Genomic DNA, 18,506 nt, shown 5'->3' with positions numbered 1-18,506 from the left:
CGGGCCGCAGTGTCCCTGGTTCACAGGACGCAGGCAGGGCCAGTGGGGCCGCGGGGTGGGGGGCAGGCTGGTGGGATGGGGCCGAGTGGGGCATCGTTCAGCATGGGATGGCAGCGGGGTGCGGGTGGCGATGACACGACCAGGAGCAGCACAACACGGGGTCAGGCCGCCCCCCGGCGCCGGAGCCCGGCAGCACTGACCTGCTTGTGCACCGCGCGAGGCTTCAGCTCGGGGCTGTCGCCCTTGGAAGAGGAGGACTGTTGCCGCAGCCGGGCTCCGGGGCCAGCCCAGTCGGGCGAGGCCGACGCCAGGGTCCCGCTCGAGGGCCGCGGGTACTGCAGGGTGCTCAGCAGGGTGGGTGGCGTCCGGCCGCGGGGCGCGGGAGGGGGCGGTGGGGGCGGGGGCGGCGGCTGGTCGATCCTCCGCTGGGGGCCGGCGCTGTTCTGCCGCGGCCCCGGGGGCTGCCCGCCCTTCTCAGTCAGCGACACCTGACGCCGTGCCAGCTCCCCGGGGCGCCGCCCCAGCTCCTCGGCGGTGCTGCTGAAACTTCCCAGCTTGGCGGCAGCCGCCAGCTCCTCGCTGTTGCTGTGGGAGCTCAAGGAGCTGTGGCCCTCGGAGCCCGAGTCGCCAAGGCCACGGGGAGACAGCGGCAGGCCGGCCGCCATCTGGTACACAGGGTTCTGGAAGGAGAGCGGCGCCAACAGCTGGGGCCGGCCTGGCGCGCCCTCCGAGGTGCCCGCTGTGGTCGGCGTCTGGCCTGCCCGCCGCACCGTGGCCAGCCCTGCCAGGCTCACTGGGGCCACCCGGGCCGGCCACCCGGCCACCAGCTGAGTTGCAGGCGCCTGCCCGTCGACGGCGAGGGCGTCGGGGCCCGCCGGGGAGCCCGCCTCCCCGTCCAGCGCGCGGGTGTCCTGGAGGTCCACCATGGACAGGCTCTTGCCACCGTTGGCCATCTGAAGATCAGGCTCGTTGGCTTCCGAGTAACTCGAGCTGCGGGCAGGTGAGGGCTGGACCCCGGAGGACCTTGTGACAAAAAACAAGTCCTTGTTTTCGGGGGTTGGAGACGGTAACCGGGTGAAATCTATCAGACTGCAGGGAGACAAGCACACACAGGGAAAGAAGGGGAAAGAGAAGAACTGTGAATGCGGCCAAGGCGGGTCCCAACCGAGAGCCCCCGCCAACCTGCCGCCCCCCCGGCGGCCTGAGCCAGGGTGGGGGGAAGGGGGGGGAGGAGAGGGAAGGCAGGGGAGGGGAGGGGGTGCGGGGGCAGCGAGAGTGGGAGAGTCCCGGGGCCCAGTGGCCCAGCTGCAAAACCAAACCACAGCCCGGGCAGCTGACCCTGGCAGAAGCCACCACGAGGGCGAGGGGCCGACGGCCGCTCCTGCACGGAACCTCTGCACTAGGGACCTGCGCTCCCAGTGTCAGGCCAGGCTGCCTGGCAGGCCCTTTCCCTGCTCAGCTGCATCTTGGGACAGTAGGTTCTGGGGCCTGAAGTGTTCTGGAAAATCCCCCTGACTAAATCCAAACCCACGACACAGTGGCTCTCTGCCATCCAAGGGTCCTGCACCGAGAACTAGGGCTTCAAAGCCACGGGGGCTCCCTCTGTCTCTTCCCTCTTGTGCCTAGTCACCCTGACAACTAGGTGCGGGCCTGTGCTGAGAGAAGCCTCCACCTGCAGCCTCCTGCTGCCACCCCGGTCTGACTGGCAGGCGGGGGCTGGCGCTTCCGGCAGAAACAAGGAATCAGAGGCGGCTCCTCCAGGCGTGACTCAGGCGGGGAGGGCCTGCACCTGCAGTGGCAGGCCATACCCTCACCCCCAGCCCGGACTCCCAGACTCTCCCTGGCCCCTCCCTGGAAGCCAACTCCTTGGAAGGAGGCACAAAGCCAGGTGGGCTTTGGAGGGAAGAATGTGGGGGTTGAACAGGGCTCTGAGTGGGCTAGAGGCAGCAAGAACTTGGGGGTTCAACATGGCCTTAGAAAGGAGTTGGCTAAGCCTGGGATGGTGAGGAAGTGCCAAGTCCCAGGTGATGGGACTTAGGCAGGGCAGGCAGCGGCCACTCAGGGCCACAGCACTTGTGGGCTGAGAAGAAGTGGACGAGGGCAGCAGGCGGAGCCGGGAGAAACCCAGACCAGCCATGGGCCTGGGCCATCTTTCCACACGCCCAGGTCAGGTCTCCTAAGAACCCATGTGCCCGGACACCTCTCGAGCCACCTCTCGGCTAAGGTGTGTTCCCCACCTGAATCTCTGCCTTGCCTCACTCGGAAGATTGTATGAACGGCCCCTCAAGACTTAGAGGGACCCGAGAAGGGGCATCAAGCTCTCTGCATCTCCCGCCTCCCCCTGGGCCTCCAGTCCCTCGCACCACATCCCCAGGTCCTTGGTCTCAACGCCCTCGCCTGCTAAAAGCCTGCTGCTGCCACCACTTCAGGACCAGAGAACTCCCAACTCTGCTGCTCCAGCCTCACCCTCACTAGCTGGTCCAAGACGGCCCTGGTAGAGGAGGGGAGCGTACAAATGCGGCATAAAGAGCTCACTGTAAATGCCAAGGTCCTCATTTTGATGTTATCACTCAGAGAACACTCTGCCTCCTCCTCCACTGTGTTTTATTTACTGGGCACTCGTCCCAGGGCTGGGGGCTCAGAGCAAGAGCTGGGCCTCAGCACCTCTCTAGTTTCCCAGGCTCCCAGTCTCTAAGCCTCACAGAGTCACATGAGCTCCTCCTGAAAACACACACCCTAGAGCGTCACTTCTGGAGATTCGGATTCAGGTCCAGGAAATACCAGGAAACACATACAACCCAGTGATATGGAAGTGTCTGGGACCAGTAATTGTTCTTCAACAAAAGATGGGTTGTCTTTCTCCAGGCCTTTGTCTGTGCTACTCCCTCTGCCTAGAATGCCTTGTCCACCAATGGAGATATTACTTTTCCAAACTATAGCACTACAGCACTACCTCCTCCAAGAAGCCTTTCCTGATTTTTCCCAAACAGAACTTCACTACTTAGGGCCTGAAAAACACACTGAGTCTCATTCAGCTTGTTTTATAAACACCAGCGTAGGTATCCTTCCACCCCAAATGAGACTGCAGGTGGCTGCGCCTTGTCTGAACAGGCACCCCGCAACACCCAGCATGCCTGGCAGCTCTTACCCGGACACGTCGTTCTCGATCACCATCTTCTGCAGCCCCGCTGAGATGCTGCTGCCGCCAGAGCCGGGCGTAGAGGCCAAGTCGTTGGTCCCTGCGAGCTGCCCACTGCCTGGGGCACTCAGTGCTGTGTGCACGTCCCTCAGGATTCGAGGCAGGGGCCCCAGTTTGGATACGATGCTCTGCAAAGACACAGCAAGAGGCAGGTGTGACCCACTCGGGCCGCCTGTGGAGGCCAAGTGCGCTGTAGCCACTGTGTTCAAAACCTCTAAGGAGCCAGTCAGAAATGCAGGCCCGCCCTCCCGTGCAGGTCAGATCCGGCAGGTCTGGGAGGCGGGAGGGAGCCCAGAAATTGCAAATGACGTTTTTACCAGCTCCCCACATATTTCTGGGACAGGGTGCGAGACCCACAGGGAGAAACGCTAACCTAGTCCAAGCCTTTCACCCCAGTCTGTCCTACCTCGGTTCCCCCATAGAGAGGACAGGCAACACGGAATCCCGGACCTTCCCCACCTATACCTCCCCATCTGAGAGGCTTCGGGGATGGCTCCCTCCCACGTCATCTACTCCACAGGGTGGGCTGGGGCCTGACCCACTCCGACACCTGAGCCCCAGGGGGCAATGGCCCAGGCACCAAGCAGGCACCACCACACGCCTGTCAGGCAGAGAGTGGCGCCTGGGCTGGCTAAACCTCGCTATCCTGGTTTAGACCGACGGTGCTAAGGGTTCCGGGCTGGGGATAGGGGACTCTGCCTTCCCCTGGCTTATGCCCCAGCTTCCATCTAGGGCTTTGTGCAAAAAGAAAGTGTGAATACTCGTGTAGTCAACAGAGAAGAGACGTGAGTGGCAAACAGCTCGACTTTAAATCCTGCTGCAACCTCTGTAGCTCCCGCCTGGTTGCACGGACATGGAAGACGGTGGCAGGGCACAGGCGCTCAGTAGGTGGTGGCCGCAGACTGAATGGTGTTGGCGGCAGTGGAGGGAGAGAGGGCCTTGGCCCTCATTTCCATTTCTCCCTCCTGGGTCTCTCGGAGCCAAAGGGCAGTGGACATAAAGGAGCAGAAATGACTGCAGCAGCATCTGTTTGTAGTGAAAAGCTGGGCCTAATCTGAGCGTCCAGTAAACTAAACGGTGCAGTCACGTGACGGGACAGTCTGTGCCATTAGAAAGGTCACAGTGGCGGTGTGGCATGTACTGTCGTGAAAAGATGCCCATGAAGGAGGAGTGAGAAACGCATGCGGCACTGCACGCAAAGTTCTCACTTTAACAAAAAGGGAAAGGACTTTGCCTGTGTGTGTACTTAACATATGCACAGATGTATCTAGAAGGCTGCACACCAGAGCGCCCTGAGCGGTCACCCCTAGGGACGGGACAGGAGTAGGAAGGCCTTCCAGTCCTGGTTCAGCAGTAGCTACTTTTGTAAGATGGTCTCTCAGAGCCCTGGAAAGCAGATGTTCTGGAAGTGGATCCTGGCAGGCCCAGGCCTTGCTGCCAAGAACCTGCTCACTGTGCGAGCTGGGGCTGCTGGAGACAGTGGAACCCAGGCCACAGTGGCTGCAGCAATGTCAGAGATGTCTAGGGAATAACCATTTCAACCGATGGCCAAGGACAATTCTGGAAAGGTTTGCAACTTCCTGCCCGACACGTGGAGGTGTGGCATCTTCAGTCTTCTTTTTCATATCGGTGGCCTTAAAACCCAGAGCAAGGACATTTTCAGAGAAGCAGCTAAACCTGATCACACTTCTCGGGGGTAGGGAGCACAGCCTCAGCAGCGGACTCCGTCCACTCAGTGCCAAGTGTGCGGAGGCACAGCCGAAGCCCCAGTACACAGAGCAGGCTCCTCTGGGCAGGGGCTGCCGCGTGAACGTGGCGCCCCCCACCGAGGAAATGGGCCCCGAGATCCCCAGCGCGTGCTGACAGGGCCTGGGCTGGACCCTCGGGCTCCGGCGCGCGGCACGGCCGCTGATCCGCACCGCACAGGCGAACCCTCTGAGCCCCTGGCTACTCTGGGAGCTGCAGCAGCCTGAAGCAGCTCTGGTGGCCTTCGGCCCGCCCTCCGCCCCATCGCGGCCCCGTGCACAGGCACCTGCTCCAGCTGGCTGACGGCCTCCCAGAGCAGCGAGTGCAGGCTGGAGAGCTCGCGGCCCAGGTCGATGTAGCCCTCGAAGCCGGCCGTGTTGGAGATGGTCTCGGGGTTGGAGATCTCCAGCAGGAAGCGCTGCATGTTGGTCCACTCGTGCTCCAGGAACTGGTTCATGAACGACATGTACTCCTCCTTGCTGCCAAACCTGGAGCCGAGCAGATGGGGTGAGTGCCCTGGGCCCCGCCCAGGAGCCCCCCTTCGCCACTTACTCCCCAGCCAGCCAATCCACTCTGGCTCAGGGCCCTCATGGCTAAGGCTAGAGACCCTTTCTGGGCCTTTTCTCACAGGACCTGGAAGGTTCTGTGGCCCTCACTCCCCATTCACTGCCGGTCACAATCTCCTTCCTCTTTTCCCCCAAATGGCAATAGCCTGGTGCGCAGACGACTCTCAATCCATGCCCGGCCAGGTCTCTCTGCTGAGCTTTCAGACACATTCCGCCACGGGCACCTCCCTTCGTCCTCAGCTTGGCCAGGTCTGCGGTCATCTCCGGCACCCCGAACCTGCACCCTCCTCCAGGGCTCCCTGCCCAAGGGGAGACGCCACCACCCAGCAGAGAGCTGCGCGAGGAGCCCGGCCGTGGTCAGCTCCCCCCGCGCCTCCCCCACCACCGGCCAGGCTGCTGACCTTACCTTCTAATCACCCCGTGACCTCGCAGCAGTGCCTCCGGCATCGCCACCTCCCGGGCCCAATACTCCCACCGCTTTGCCTTTACCGGAAGCGTAACTTCCTCTCCTCCCAGCCTCTCGCCAGCCAGTCCGGCTCCCTCCACCCCGGCCCCGCTGCTGCCAGCCTGAACTCTGCAGGACCCTCACCCTCTCCCTTGCTCCAAGGCCCTGCCTGGCCTTCAAAAGTCCCTGCTTTCCTCTTGGGTCTCATCTCCCACCTCCCCCGGCCTGGCACTTGATGATTCAGGGACTGCACAGTGCCTGGTCCCTCCCGGGCCTGCCCCTCTGTTCCTGCCGCCCTTCGTCCTGACACGCAGCTGGGGGAGAACGTCTCCTAGGAAGCCTCCCTCTCTCCTCTCCCAACAAGCGCAGGGCCCTCCTGCGAGGCCGTGTGCCCACGTCCACCCGCTCTCTCCCCTGCTGTAGGGCTGGCTCCGGGAGGGCGGGCGGGGCCCAGAGGAGGCCCAGAGGGGGTCTCCATCCACACCTCCTGAGAGCGCCTCGATGACCCAGCCCTTCCGTTTCCACCCACTCCCTCTAAGGTACAGCGAGAACACTGAAGTGCTTCACTAGCAATGACGTCCTTGGCAGCCTTACATGAGGACAATCTGAAACAAGCCGGGTGCCCAGCCACAGGGGTCGGCTTCAGGAGACACAGGCCCTTGTCCCTCAAAGGCATGTTAGTCACTCATTTCAAAACCAAGCGTATGAATGGTAAGTACATGGGAGAATCCTTATGATAAAACGTTCATTCAAAGAAGCAGAAGGAAAAAATACCTTGTCTTCTCACCTTGGAAAATTACGGAGACATACCACAGCGGCATGTACCTTCAGTAGGGGAGCTGGGGTGCGGGGAGAGGGTGAGGGGAAGGACCGAGGACGGCAGGGACCGGCCTGTCGCACGGCCCAGCTCTGGGGCAGACCCTGCGCCACGGACCCTGCCGTCGGGGGACACGGCACTCACTTGGCGAAGTTGGCCAGGTTCTGGGTGACCTTGGCGATGAGGGTGAGCGTGCGGGCGGTGCGGTCATCGGGGTACTCCTGCAGCAGGTTGAAGAGTGAGGGCGACATGATGGCCGGGCAGAGGAAGCGCAGGAAGAGGGAGGCGCTGATGAGCCGCTCGCTGATGTCCGGCCGGCCGCGGCTGCTGCACTCCTGCCGCCACGAGGCGAACACCTCCTTCAGCTCCCGCGGGAAGACACTGTGCCGGGACACACGAGGGGGGGTGGGCTGGCCGTCAGGCAGGGCGCCGGGACCGGAGGGGGCAGAGCAGCGACCCGGTTCTGGGTCAGATGGAGCCGAGTTCCAGCCCTGCTCCACCATGAGGGCTGTGTGAGCCGGCACAGGGAGAGCACAGGGAGAGCACAGGGCAGGCACGCCCAGGCCGCAGTCAGGTGGGTCTCTCCCCGAGGAGCTGAGTGGGATGGGACACAGGCACGGGGGAGCCGGCGGTGAGGGCCAGCTCCCAGAGGGCTTCACCCCCCTCCCCACGTGGCAGGCATCAGGGTGTAGGGGAGAGTGAGGAAAACACAGTAGGAACAGACCACCACTCCTTGGTTCCCATCCCTGCCTTTTGAGACTTACTCCCTTCACTCAAATAACGTTATAGAATTAGAGGTTTTCAGCAGAGCTTGGGGCGATCAAGAAGATGGGTAGATCCTAACCACAGGGTGAGGACACAGCTCCCCACTTTCTCAGGGGGGAGGGAAATGGAGGCAGTGGCCTCCCCAGGCGGACCCGGTGAGTGGAGGCAGCGTTCCCGGCACCCGGCTGGGGGCTATCTCCTCTGGGCGTCCCCACCCTGCCACAGTGAGGCCCCACCAGGCCAAGCTTTAAGTGGCCTTCCTATCTTTTCACCCTAGAAGATGGGCGCTCCCTGAAGCCAGAGGACACCTGGCTCTGTCACTAGCTCGGGGTGCTCTGACCCAGGGCCTGGCCCTCCCTGGGCTTCGGTGTCCTCACTCTCCCCCTAAGAACAAGGCCTGCCCTGCCGAGCTCACAGAGGCATCTTAAGGCTGAGACCCCCCCCAAGACTTTTAAGAGGCTTTGATCAGCTTGAAAAGCTTCTGCCCAACAAGCCCAGCACCCAGCCCAGCAGACTCTGGCAGTGAATGTGGCTGAACCAACAAGGACATGGCTAGAGAGGAAGTGAGGGCAGGTGACCTTTAGTCCTGGCCCCTGAAGTACCTGGCACAGGACTGGGCAGGGGGCAGGCGTTGAGTGATAACATCTATCAACAGCCTTGTTCAGAACTGAGAGGTGCCCCTGGGCCTCCACAAACGCCAGAAAGAGGAAACAGAAAATCATTGTCCATGGATATGTTTCCCTGTGTCCCACACCCGGTCCGCCCTGGGGACAGGGGGGCAGAGGGTGAAAGCACAGCCTAGCCCAAGGGTGGGAAGTGTGTTCCAGAGCTCAGGCTCTCTGGCTGCCCCTCTTCCCCTGGTGCCAGGGTTCATTTTCAGCTCAGCCCAAGAGGCCAGGTTGGCCCCAGGTGAGCAACCTGTGTAGCCCTGGGCCAGAGGGACCTGGGCCGGAGGCGCCCACCCCACCGGCTCTGGCCATTCCCTCTGCCCCGATCCAAGGCTGTCGTTCACCTAGCAGGCCCGCCTCTGCCTGTCCTTTGGGAGCAGCAAAACATTCCCGGGCCCTCCTGTAGGCCCAGGCCCGAGCTGGTGAATCTGCCTGCCCCCAGGGTGCTCACGGTGTGTGCAGGAAACGGACTTGGACACAGGCACAATCAGGCACTCTGATGGGAGTGGGGCTGTGAGCGAGGGTGCCCAGGAGAGGGGGGAGCTGACCATATGCGGGGACCTGAAGGAGGGCTGCGGAGGGGAGCCAGATACAGGCCAGGCCGGGAAAGAACACGATCAAAGAAAGGAGGAAGGTATGGCCGGGGGTGGGGGGTGGGAATGGGGTCAGGAGAGTGACCTGGATGGGGACGGGATGCAGGTCCTGAGCTGCAGCAGCGACCGAGGAGGAAACCTTGGCAGCTCCTCCAGTGTGAGAACAAACCCACTGCTCGGGGCTGGCGGTGCGGTCCCCTGGACAGTCACGAGGCTGTACTCGGCACCAGGTCAGCCACCACCAGACATACGCGCCTGGGACGCTAGCCTTGGGGCTAGGCCAGCACTCCTCAGTGGCCCCGGGACTGATTCTGGCCCTGACCGCGGTCCTGTATGAGCGGCCGGCTCAGCACACCTCTGCTCCTTTCCGCGGCTGCCAGGAGCCCGCACACCTCTGTCCCAGTTAAAGCCCAATCCGCCTCCTTTGTCCTCTACAGCCCCCGCAGGAGGCCCACCCGGTGTCCAGGCACCCACACAGGCCCCTGCTGGGCCTGATCCCAAGCCTGGGAAGTGAGCACCAGCTCCTACGGACAGGTGAGGAGTCCCAGGTGAAGCCGTCCACCCACCCCAGGTGGGTGCCCGAGCAGGGCCTTGTCAGTCTGGCTCCCTGGGCAGCCCCAGCACCTACAACAGCACCAGCTGGTGCCCACTGTTAAGCATGTGTGATGGACTGCCAGGTCCAAATCCTCACCACTGCACAAACCACGTCCTGCATATATACTCTGGAACACTGCTTACGTCTGAGAGGCCAGAAAGGACCAGGACGGGGGCCTGGCAGCCCAGCAAGACTCAGCGGGGTCAGGCAGAGGGTGGCTTCCAATCCCAGAGCCCCACTCTGAAGCCGTGTGAGGTGTGGGCGTGTCCCCTCTCCTCTCCTTATTAAACCTCAGCTCTCCCGTTTGTGAGTCGGGGATGATGGAGGAGAGCCCCTCACAGAGCTGTCCGGAGGGGACAAAGCCCAGCACTCTGTAGGCACCCGCACAGAAGGACACAGAAGGACAGGGGAGACGCAGGGGTGGGGGGGCCCTGGGCAGCTGAGGCCGAGAAGGGTGCGGAGGCAGCACTGACCAGTAGGAGTTGATGATCTTGCAGAAGGCCAGCTCGCAGCACATCTTGAGGTTGCCCTGGTGCTCGGGGAGGTCAGAGGCCGAGCACTTGCTCGGGTCCACTTCACAGTTCTCATCCGACTCATACAGCGCTTTGATGAACTCCCCTGTGGCCAGAGGGCAGGAGGGGGCAGTGAGGACCTGGCGAGCCTGCCCCGCCTCTGCCCCCTGCCGGCCCGCACCCCTACCTAGTGCGTCCTGCAGGTACTTCTGGCCCACCAGCTTGAGGTACTCCTCGATGGCCTTGGTGGCCAGTGTGTTCTCCCGGAAGATGAGGTGCTCGTTGTCTCCACAGCGGTCCACCTCCGACATCATCAGGTCTGTCAGGAAGTCCTGTGGAGCCAGGTGGAGAGGAGAGTGGACCTGAGCAGACTTGGCAGGTAGGACCCTAGGGTTCCAGACCCGCTCCCTGGCCAGGAGCCCCTGCTCCTCGAGGCTGCTCCATTGCCAAGCTACTGGTACCCACCGGCGGGAGCTGCCTGGGAGTGAGGGCAGGGCAGCCTGGTGAGGGGAGACGTCTAGCCATGGCGACATCAGAGCTGGGTACCGGATCAGGGACGCAAGAGCATGCTGCATGGAGCCATGGGCCCCCGTATCACAGCCGGACCCGCGGGACTCAAATCCCTGCTCAGCCCTGCCCAGGTCTGGCGGGGTGACGGGAGCAGAACTCCCCCTCCCAGTGCCATCAGTGTCGAAGGGGACAGATGGGCTGCCCTCTCCCCCTCGTACAAGCAGCTGCCACTGTCCCCCCGTGACTCTGATGGGGTCTCCCACACCAGACACGGGCTCGTTCTGTGCGGCCTCACAGGCAAGGCTGAGAGAGAGGCAGTCCAGCTGCCCTGGAAGGCAGTGAGCCAGTGCTCAGATGGAGAGAGCACCGGCCTCGGCTTGGGCGGGAAGGCGGCCCACGAGCCTCTCAGTCCCAGGCACAGCTTCACGGGCAGACCCCAGGAGGGAGCCTGAGCCCACGCCTTCCCTCCTGACTGCAGGGAGGCTGCACGATGAACCTGCTGCATCATCCAGGTGGAAACTCCTCCCTGGAGCCTGCGCCTCCTCACGCCCACAGCCAGCCTTGTGACTTGGGGGATGGGCGGGGGGGGGGGGGGGGGGACAGGCAGGAGGCAGGAAGTCGGAGACCCGGAGGAGGGTGACAGTCGGGCCAGGGGCCGCCCTGCCCAGAGGCTGCAGTGGCCAGTGTGGGCCAGGGCTTCTGGAACTCTGGAAATTCCTCACTCCGATGGGCACAACTCTGGGCCCCTCTGAAATCACAAGTGGCCCTTGAAATACAGAACTGAACTCCGGGCCCCGGAGATCTGGCTGGCTGGCCAACGGAGAGACAGGAGGGGCTGTTGGCCTCTCCGGGGACCACACAGCCTGAGGACCCCTTCCTGACCACAGGTGACCTCTGGGGCCCCCTCTCTGAACACACGACAGCAGAGGTAAGTACTGCGTGTACTGCTCTGCTCATGCCCACAGGGCTTCCTGAACTCCTGGGGCAAGTGCGAGGCCCAGGCGAGGAAGAGGAGGGGCTCTCCTTAGCGCCAGGACCCAACAAGGGGGAAGAGGCACAGAACAGGAAAGTGACCTGTCCAAGGCCACACAGCTACCTGGGCCACATCTGGCCCGAGTCTCTTGATTCCAGGCCCTGTTCCTCCCCTTGCACTGAGGCGAGAGGGGGATGGCAGGGAGCAGAACGTGCCAGATGCCCCCTCACACAGCCCTCCCCCGGGACTGCAGGGCCCTCGTCACGTGCTCTGGAGAGGCGTCGCACCCGTCAGTTCCCAAGTGGTCAGAGTTCAGACGAAGGTCACCCCAGCAGCCCGAGTTACTTCCTATCCTTCCACCTACTGCTCTCCCCACCTAAGGGCCCACTGCGGGGCTGGAGCCCTGGCTTCCACCTCCTTCCACGATGAGCACCCTGATTCTCCTGTCTCAGCTGTGAGCCTGAGAGCAAAGGTCCCTTCAGATCGGAGTCAGACTCCCAGGCCAGCCCAGCCCTCCGGGGCCACTTACTGAAAGAACAGACGCAGAGGCAGAGGACGCTGCTCCACCCCTGCTGCCTCCCTGGATCTCCCTCTGGAGGCAGGGCTTCCATTCACTTAGTTTCTAGCCCCCTTCCCACTGCTAACCAAGAACTTAAGAGACGGTCCCACATACAGCCTTGCCCAGGCAGGTCGGAGGCTGGGGGCAGGGGAAGGAGGTGGTCCAACAACGCGGAGGAACCGAGTGCCGGCCCTCACAGGGCCCGTGCCGGGAAAGCGCCCCTCCCTGGTCCTGCGTTGGTCCCACACCATGAGCCCAACAGGCAGGGGCTCTGAAGGGCCCGAAGGAGGCCAGGGCCTTCCGGGAACAGATAGAGGATACGGGCCTCGATGGAGCACGTGCCCTGGGCTCTGCCTGCGGACCTGAGGCCCGGCCCCGCCTGTGTCTTCCCCGAGCCCAGGCTGAGGGCTCAGGACCTTGACTAGGGCAGTCCCTCACCCCCACCACAGGCCGCAAACCACACCACGTCCAGAGGGCAGAGGCCCAGCTCCCGGGGCCAGCACGCAAGGCCTCTGCAGTGTGGACGGACGCCACGTCCAGCCCTTCTCCACTGCACCCAAGGGAGGGGGCAGGGTGGAGAGGGGGTGTGCCCTCGAGGCCCACAGAACCATACTCCACTGCGATGGGCAGGTAGGCATGTGGAGCTTTCCAGAAGGAGCCTACCTGTCTCCAAAGCCAGGTAGGTGGGGCTGAGGTGTGGCCTGGCAGGGAGAGGCAGGTGAAAGGCGGCGAGGAGAGCAGGGCCCCTCCAGCCCTGAAGTAGGGCCTGCTGGAGGGCTTTAGACGAGCTCTGTTCCTGGGGACTCTGGAGCTGGGGACGGCTGTAGCCGTGGCGGGCTGCCCGTCAAACAGACGGCTGCAATAGTGACTGTGTGTCCCATGCGTGTGAATTGGGAATGAGGGGGGAGTCTGGGGCTCGGACAGCAGCCTGCACCCTGGCGGTCACCTGTTGGGATGTGTCCCAAACTCAACACCTCACTGGACGTGTGTGTCTGGGTCGCTGGGACCCGTGTGCCGGCAGAGGTGGGCCTCGTGGCCTGCTCGCCTCGAGCCTCAGGGAGGGGCCGGCCCTCTGGGGCAGTGGGGGAAGTCCCTAAACCCATTTCCTCACTGCAAGGTGTGCTCCGGTCCACGGGCTCCATACCCGCCTCTGTGATCAGCTCCAACCACGGCGGAGGAGCACGAAGTCCCCACCCTCCACGATGCAGCTCTTGGGTTTAGGGAGCTCACCTGGCTGTGACCAGTGCCTCCACCAGAGCTGAAATCCATGACGTGGACATGGGGACCGGGAGGTAATCCAGCACATGTCACCCAGCCTCCCACGGGGCCACATGAGGTGGGGTCCCGCCTGAGGCCCACACACCTACCTTCACCTTGCCCGTGCTCTGCAGGATGTGCACCAGGGCCGATGCCATCTCCTCCTTGGTCTTGGCGCTGAGGATGGGCTCGAGGGCGGCGCAGAGCCCCAGGTAGTGGTTGGTGATGTGCTCGGCAAACTCCTTGTACATCTCCATGGGCAGGATGGTGATGGTCTGGTAGCGCGCCTTGATGCGGATCATGGGCCCGGGGCCCTTGCCGCTCTTGGGGTTGGGCGTCACCACCGGGTACCACTTCTCCACGAACTGCCGCCCGGCCACGGAGGCGGCGGGCAGGCTCACCAGGCCCAGGTAGCTGTTGCGCTCCTTCTTCTTCTTCTTGTCTGTCTCGCGGTACAGGTGGACGGTGACGGTGCGCAGGGGCGGCAGGTTGTGGAACTCGAAGTGCTCGCCCCAAAAGACGTTGTCAGTCTTGAGCTTGCCCGTGGTGCGTGCGTACAGCACGTCGTCCAGGCACAGCTCGCACAGGTACTTCTTCTTGGCTGGCAGGTCCTTGGCCTCAATCACCCAGAGCTTCAGGATGTGCTCCACGCGCCGGCTGTTGTCCTGCACACACGCACGGGGGGCCGCGGTGACTGGGGGCCCAGCCGCCTGCCCATCGCCCAGCCCCTAGCGGGGAAGAGCTCTTGGAACCGGGAGGGACCGGGCCCTGGGCGAGGGACAGCTCTGGAGTCTGACGGCTGTGGGGCTATGGGGCTGGATCTCTGCTCTGCCTCGTCCTAGCTCACTGACTGTGGGCAAGTGACCATCTAAGCCTCAACTCCCTTTTTTTTATTCCCTTGGGAATTAAAACCGAGTACAGACCAAGTAAGAGGCTAACACAATGCCTGGCACACGGCAGCCGTTTACTGGCTCCTGTGTAGTTTGCTGGTCTGCAAAGTCACTTAGAGGTAAGACAATCACTAAGGCCCTTCCTTAGTAATGTCATGGCGACCAGGACTCAGCCCAGGCCAAGCTGGCCAGGGAGGCAGACACAGAAGCAAGTGATTACAGTCGGGGTGCCAGGAACCTGCTGGGAGAAGCCTGGGGGCAGTAGGAACACAGGAGGGTACCAGCCTGGGCCGGCGGCGCTCGCCTGGAGGAGGGAAGAGAAAGCTAAGCTGGACTCGAAGGGATGAGCAGGATTCGGTCGGGGGGGGAGAAGGACAAGAGTTCCAGGCAGACGGGCAGCAGCACCCAAAACCCCAATGCTCAGCTCTCTGGCCCAGCCTCTTCAGTGTGCAGCCCCAAAGGCCGAGGCCCCCAGCACGGGTCAGCCTCTTTCACAGCCCAGCACTACGGCCCGCTCGGGCCCTGCCTGCACGCAGGCTGCCTGCACCCCCCAGGCCCAGGCCACACCAGAGACCCCTCCGTCTGCTCCCTCACGTCGGCGTCTGTGCTCTGCTCTGAGTCTAGCCTCCACCCCCCATGCTCTGGGGACAGGGGACACAGGCCCACCTTGTTGGGATGCACCGCTCGCCGCAGGTTCTCCATCCACTTATCCCGCTCGGCCGCTGACCGGCAGGAGAAGCACTTGCTTCCCGACGACGTCGTCACCTGTGGGGGACGGGCAGGACAGCGTCACAGGGGAGGGGAAGGCAGCAAGGCGGCGTGATGGAGGACCTCCAGGACTTGGGGGGGGGGGGGGGTTTCGGCTGCCAGGTCTGACCGCACCCCAGCCTCAGGCAGGAGGCAGAACAGCGACCTGCATATTTCACACTTGCGGGTGGTGCACCGAGACCTGTGGTCCCAGAGCAAGACAGTGACAGGAGGGTGGCCCAGCCCCGTGCCAGCTGGTGCCTGGTCCTGGCTCCTCACCCCTGCCTCAGTGCCCTCTGACCATAGGAAAGCGTCTTTCTGAGTCCAACCTCGTTCTCCTGGAGATGGTGGGAGGCAGAAGGCACGGGCCCCCGCACGAGCCAGAGGGCAAGGCCTCACCCGAGTCTCCCACTATCGGTGGAGCCACAGGCACCCAGGAGACAACCACGGGTTGGCACGAGGGTCACCTTGGTCCTCAGCTGACACCTGCTGATGATGCTTCTCTTGCCAAGTGACAGTGACAGCAATGGCGGTCACAGAAGGCTAACCTATTTGGGGCCAGACTAGAGAACTGAGAACTGGGCTGTCTGCGTGTGCTGGGCCCTGGGGTCCTGCCTGGAACCCTTACCCTCCCCTCCCTGTCTGACTTGCTCATCTTCTGGTCTCCTCCAGGCAAGGAAGCCCAGCCCAAGCTGTTCCTACCCTGTTCCCGCTGTCCCCTGCACCATGCCGAGGTCTCTACCGGGGGAACCTGCAGAAGCCACGGCACCCCCTGCTGTGGACGAGTGGGCAGGCACCAACTTCAGCCCGTCCCAGGCAGAGAAGTCGGAGGCCAGAAGGAGCCCAGCTGGGCCAGGAGTCCTGAACCAGAAACGCCACCCAGTGGGCACAGGGCTAGGGCAGATGCCAGGCACCACTCCACTCTTCCCCTGGAGCTGGGGGTGCCGGGAGGTTGCCCTATTAGTCCCAGGGTCATGCCTCTATCAGAAAGCTCTCCTAATTATGCAAGACTGTTGGGGGTGGGAAGCTTCCCAGAAATAGAGGTGGGAAGAGAACATGAATAATTAGAGAAGCAATTAGGAACTCCCAGCAACACCTGCACACCTGCGACATTAGTTGCCCTGGTTCTGGCTTGGCCTCAGGCTTGTAGGGTGACCTTTGACATCGTCTTGCCCTCTCTGGGTCTCAGATTCCCCATCTACAGGGAAGCACTGGACAGGTGATCCCCAGTAACAGCCCTGCCAGGTCGGGTGGCTGACCCTCTGCTCTCAAACCTTGGGTCACAGAACGCCGGGGCAGGAAAGATTCTGGCTTTCATCACGCAGAGGCAGGGCCAGGGCCAGAAAAGGGGACACTCCCCACTGCCCTACAATGCACTGGAGTGGTTTTGCAGGAGGGGTGAGCAGGCCTCGAGACCGGCTCTGGGGCTTGAGCCATTCCACATACGCCTTCTCCCTTCCACCCACTTGGACCTCTTGCACTTCCCAGCATGGGGGACAGTGCTGGTCCGTCTCCAAGGAGGCCACAGAGCAGGGATGAAGCCCCCATCTCCCAGCTCCACTTGGTCTCTTAGGAGGCAAAAGCTATGACAGATTCTGGCCGCTGTCCCAAAGAGCCTGGCCCCTGCGGAGGCCACGGAGCACTCCAGGAGGGCGTCTGGAGGAGACCTGGCCTCGCAGGAAGAGGACCCTGGTACCTGCCCCGCTCCTGCAGCAGGACCCACCTCGAAGCAGTAGTCCTGGCCCAGGATGCTGCTGTGCACCGGCTTGATGACCACCTCCTCCTCCATGCTGAGGTCCAGCGCCTCCACCGCGCTGCTGGGGCTGAGCAGGGACTCGTGCGAGCGAGACTCCTTCAGCCTCGGCATCAGATGGGACCTGGGGGGAGGGCGGCAGGGTGCGTCAGGGCAGGCCTGCCCTGTCCCCTCCCTTCCCTTCTCCTCCAGGAAGCCTGCCCAGAACCCCCCAGTTGGAGGCAATCACTCCCCTCAACTCCCACGGTCCTTTCTGTCGTAAGGCAGAGTTGCGGGGAGGGGACATCGTGGTGCTGGAGTCACAGAGACCTGCCAGTCCCTTCGCCCCAAGGCAGGACTCTGGGTAAGGGGCTCAGCCCCTAAGTCAGCAGCGGGGGGGGAGGTAAGGATGAGGCCACCACTCAGGAGTTGAAAGTCAGCACTGGGCGCAGGGTAGGGCCGGACCTGGCTCCTCGGCAGCCCGAGACCCACAGCGAAGAGCGGACCCGACCCAGGCAGCCTTCTGGGGGTCTGGTGCCTTCCCCATCCCATCCCCTCCCCTCTGCTCCAGTCCCCATCCAAGACAGAAGCAGTCGCCCTGTTCCAACATTTGTCCAGGACATCACTGCCGACAGAACCCTTCCTTTCTCATACACCATCCCACTCCGCCCACCGGCCCCAGGCGAGGCAGGAGCGCCACGGGAACTCTGCTGCTCCTTTGTTACAGACGAGGGCCGTGAGGCTCAAACAGAAGGGATGCAGCCATCTCTGCACGGTGCCCGCGCGCTGAGACTCAGACGGTCCACAGGCTGGGGTTCGGGGGTCAGGCCAGGGTCAGCGGGCCCAGCACAGGCACAAAGAGCACAGGCAGTTCACTCCACCTGATGCCCAAATGGAGCCTGGACCAGGACTGGCTCTGACAGACCTGGCCTTGGACCTGGGCGCACTGCTCACCTACTATGTGGCCCTAGACAAGTCACTTCCCCTCTCTGAGCCTCAGTTGCCTCGGCACTTCACATGGAAAGCGCCTTAGACGGCATCTGCTCTGATGCCTGCTGGAGTCCACCTCACAAAGGCAAATGTCCCTTTCCAGAGTCAACAGGACACACAGCAGGGCCCCACTGGGGCCCCCTCCCACAGCCGGGGCACAGGAAAAGCCAGAGGACCAGCCAGGCCTGCAAAGACCACCCCGGGATGGAGGCTGGGCAGGCCTTGCCCCTACTCATGTCCACAGTCCAAACCCCGGCCTCAGCTCACCCAGACCTCCTTCCCCCAACACCCTCTGCCTTTCAGCTCCTGGCCTCCGGGTCCAAGGCTCAGGCCATCATCTCTCCCTGTCTCGCCAAACAAAGACCCTCTCTCAGGTCAGTGAGGCCTGGCAGGACCACCACAGACCTCCCTGTAGGGCACATACACCCCGTAACCCATTTCCATAACCGCCTGCGGTAACAGGGCCTGAGGTCCACCATGTGTGGACTCAGGAATCCAGAGGTGAGCCGAACAGACCCTGCCCAGAGGGCTTCACAGGCTGACAGAGGCCACCCTCTAGCCCCTATACTTCTCCATGGCAACAGCCCTCCCTGACACGCTGTCCTGTGCTAGGCACTGCATGGGAGTCAGGGCTGGAACTGGGACCCCAGCTCCTGGGGACCTCACAGCCCAACCCAAGAGACCCAGTCGGGCTCCCCCAGCTGCTCCCCCGTGCCCAGCATGAAGCTGGCGCAGAGCAGGGCTCAGATCCCTGGAGCCGAGTCAATGCCCTCAGGCAGGACTCCTGAAAGCTCCCAGGGGAGTGGACCAGAGGGAAGCTGTGAGGCAGGCTAAAGTCAGGTTTGAACACAGCCAAACCTCCCCAGGACGCACTCGAGGCCCAAGGCCACTGGCGTGCACAGCTGTGGCGCCTCTGCTCCTCCAGAACCCTCTCTGGGAGAC

The 18,506-nt window shown here is 62.9% G+C and overlaps 1 protein-coding gene across 17 annotated transcripts in view; it reads right to left on the bottom strand.

The window, feature by feature from the left end:
• Nucleotides 1-18,506, bottom strand: part of DAB2IP (DAB2 interacting protein) — a 193,941-nt gene that overhangs the window by 11,768 nt on the left and 163,667 nt on the right. For 15 of the 17 annotated variants that reach the window (XM_057548214.1, XM_057548210.1, XM_057548216.1 and 12 more), the window contains 9 exons: nucleotides 16,566-16,719; nucleotides 14,762-14,860; nucleotides 13,316-13,870; nucleotides 10,094-10,238; nucleotides 9,868-10,012; nucleotides 6,918-7,154; nucleotides 5,232-5,433; nucleotides 3,149-3,327; nucleotides 201-1,089 (listed from right to left, as the gene is read on the bottom strand). In XM_057548214.1, the coding sequence (XP_057404197.1) occupies nucleotides 201-1,089; nucleotides 3,149-3,327; nucleotides 5,232-5,433; nucleotides 6,918-7,154; nucleotides 9,868-10,012; nucleotides 10,094-10,238; nucleotides 13,316-13,870; nucleotides 14,762-14,860; nucleotides 16,566-16,719 (2,605 nt within the window). The remainder of the gene's footprint in view (nucleotides 1-200; nucleotides 1,090-3,148; nucleotides 3,328-5,231; nucleotides 5,434-6,917; nucleotides 7,155-9,867; nucleotides 10,013-10,093; nucleotides 10,239-13,315; nucleotides 13,871-14,761; nucleotides 14,861-16,565; nucleotides 16,720-18,506) is intronic. The other 2 variants (XM_057548212.1, XM_057548213.1) reach the window with 1 other exon arrangement.

Source organism: Balaenoptera acutorostrata, chromosome 6 (assembly GCF_949987535.1).
Source record: "Balaenoptera acutorostrata chromosome 6, mBalAcu1.1, whole genome shotgun sequence".
NCBI lineage: Eukaryota > Metazoa > Chordata > Mammalia > Artiodactyla > Balaenopteridae > Balaenoptera > Balaenoptera acutorostrata.
This window is presented reverse-complemented; position numbering and strand designations above follow the sequence as displayed.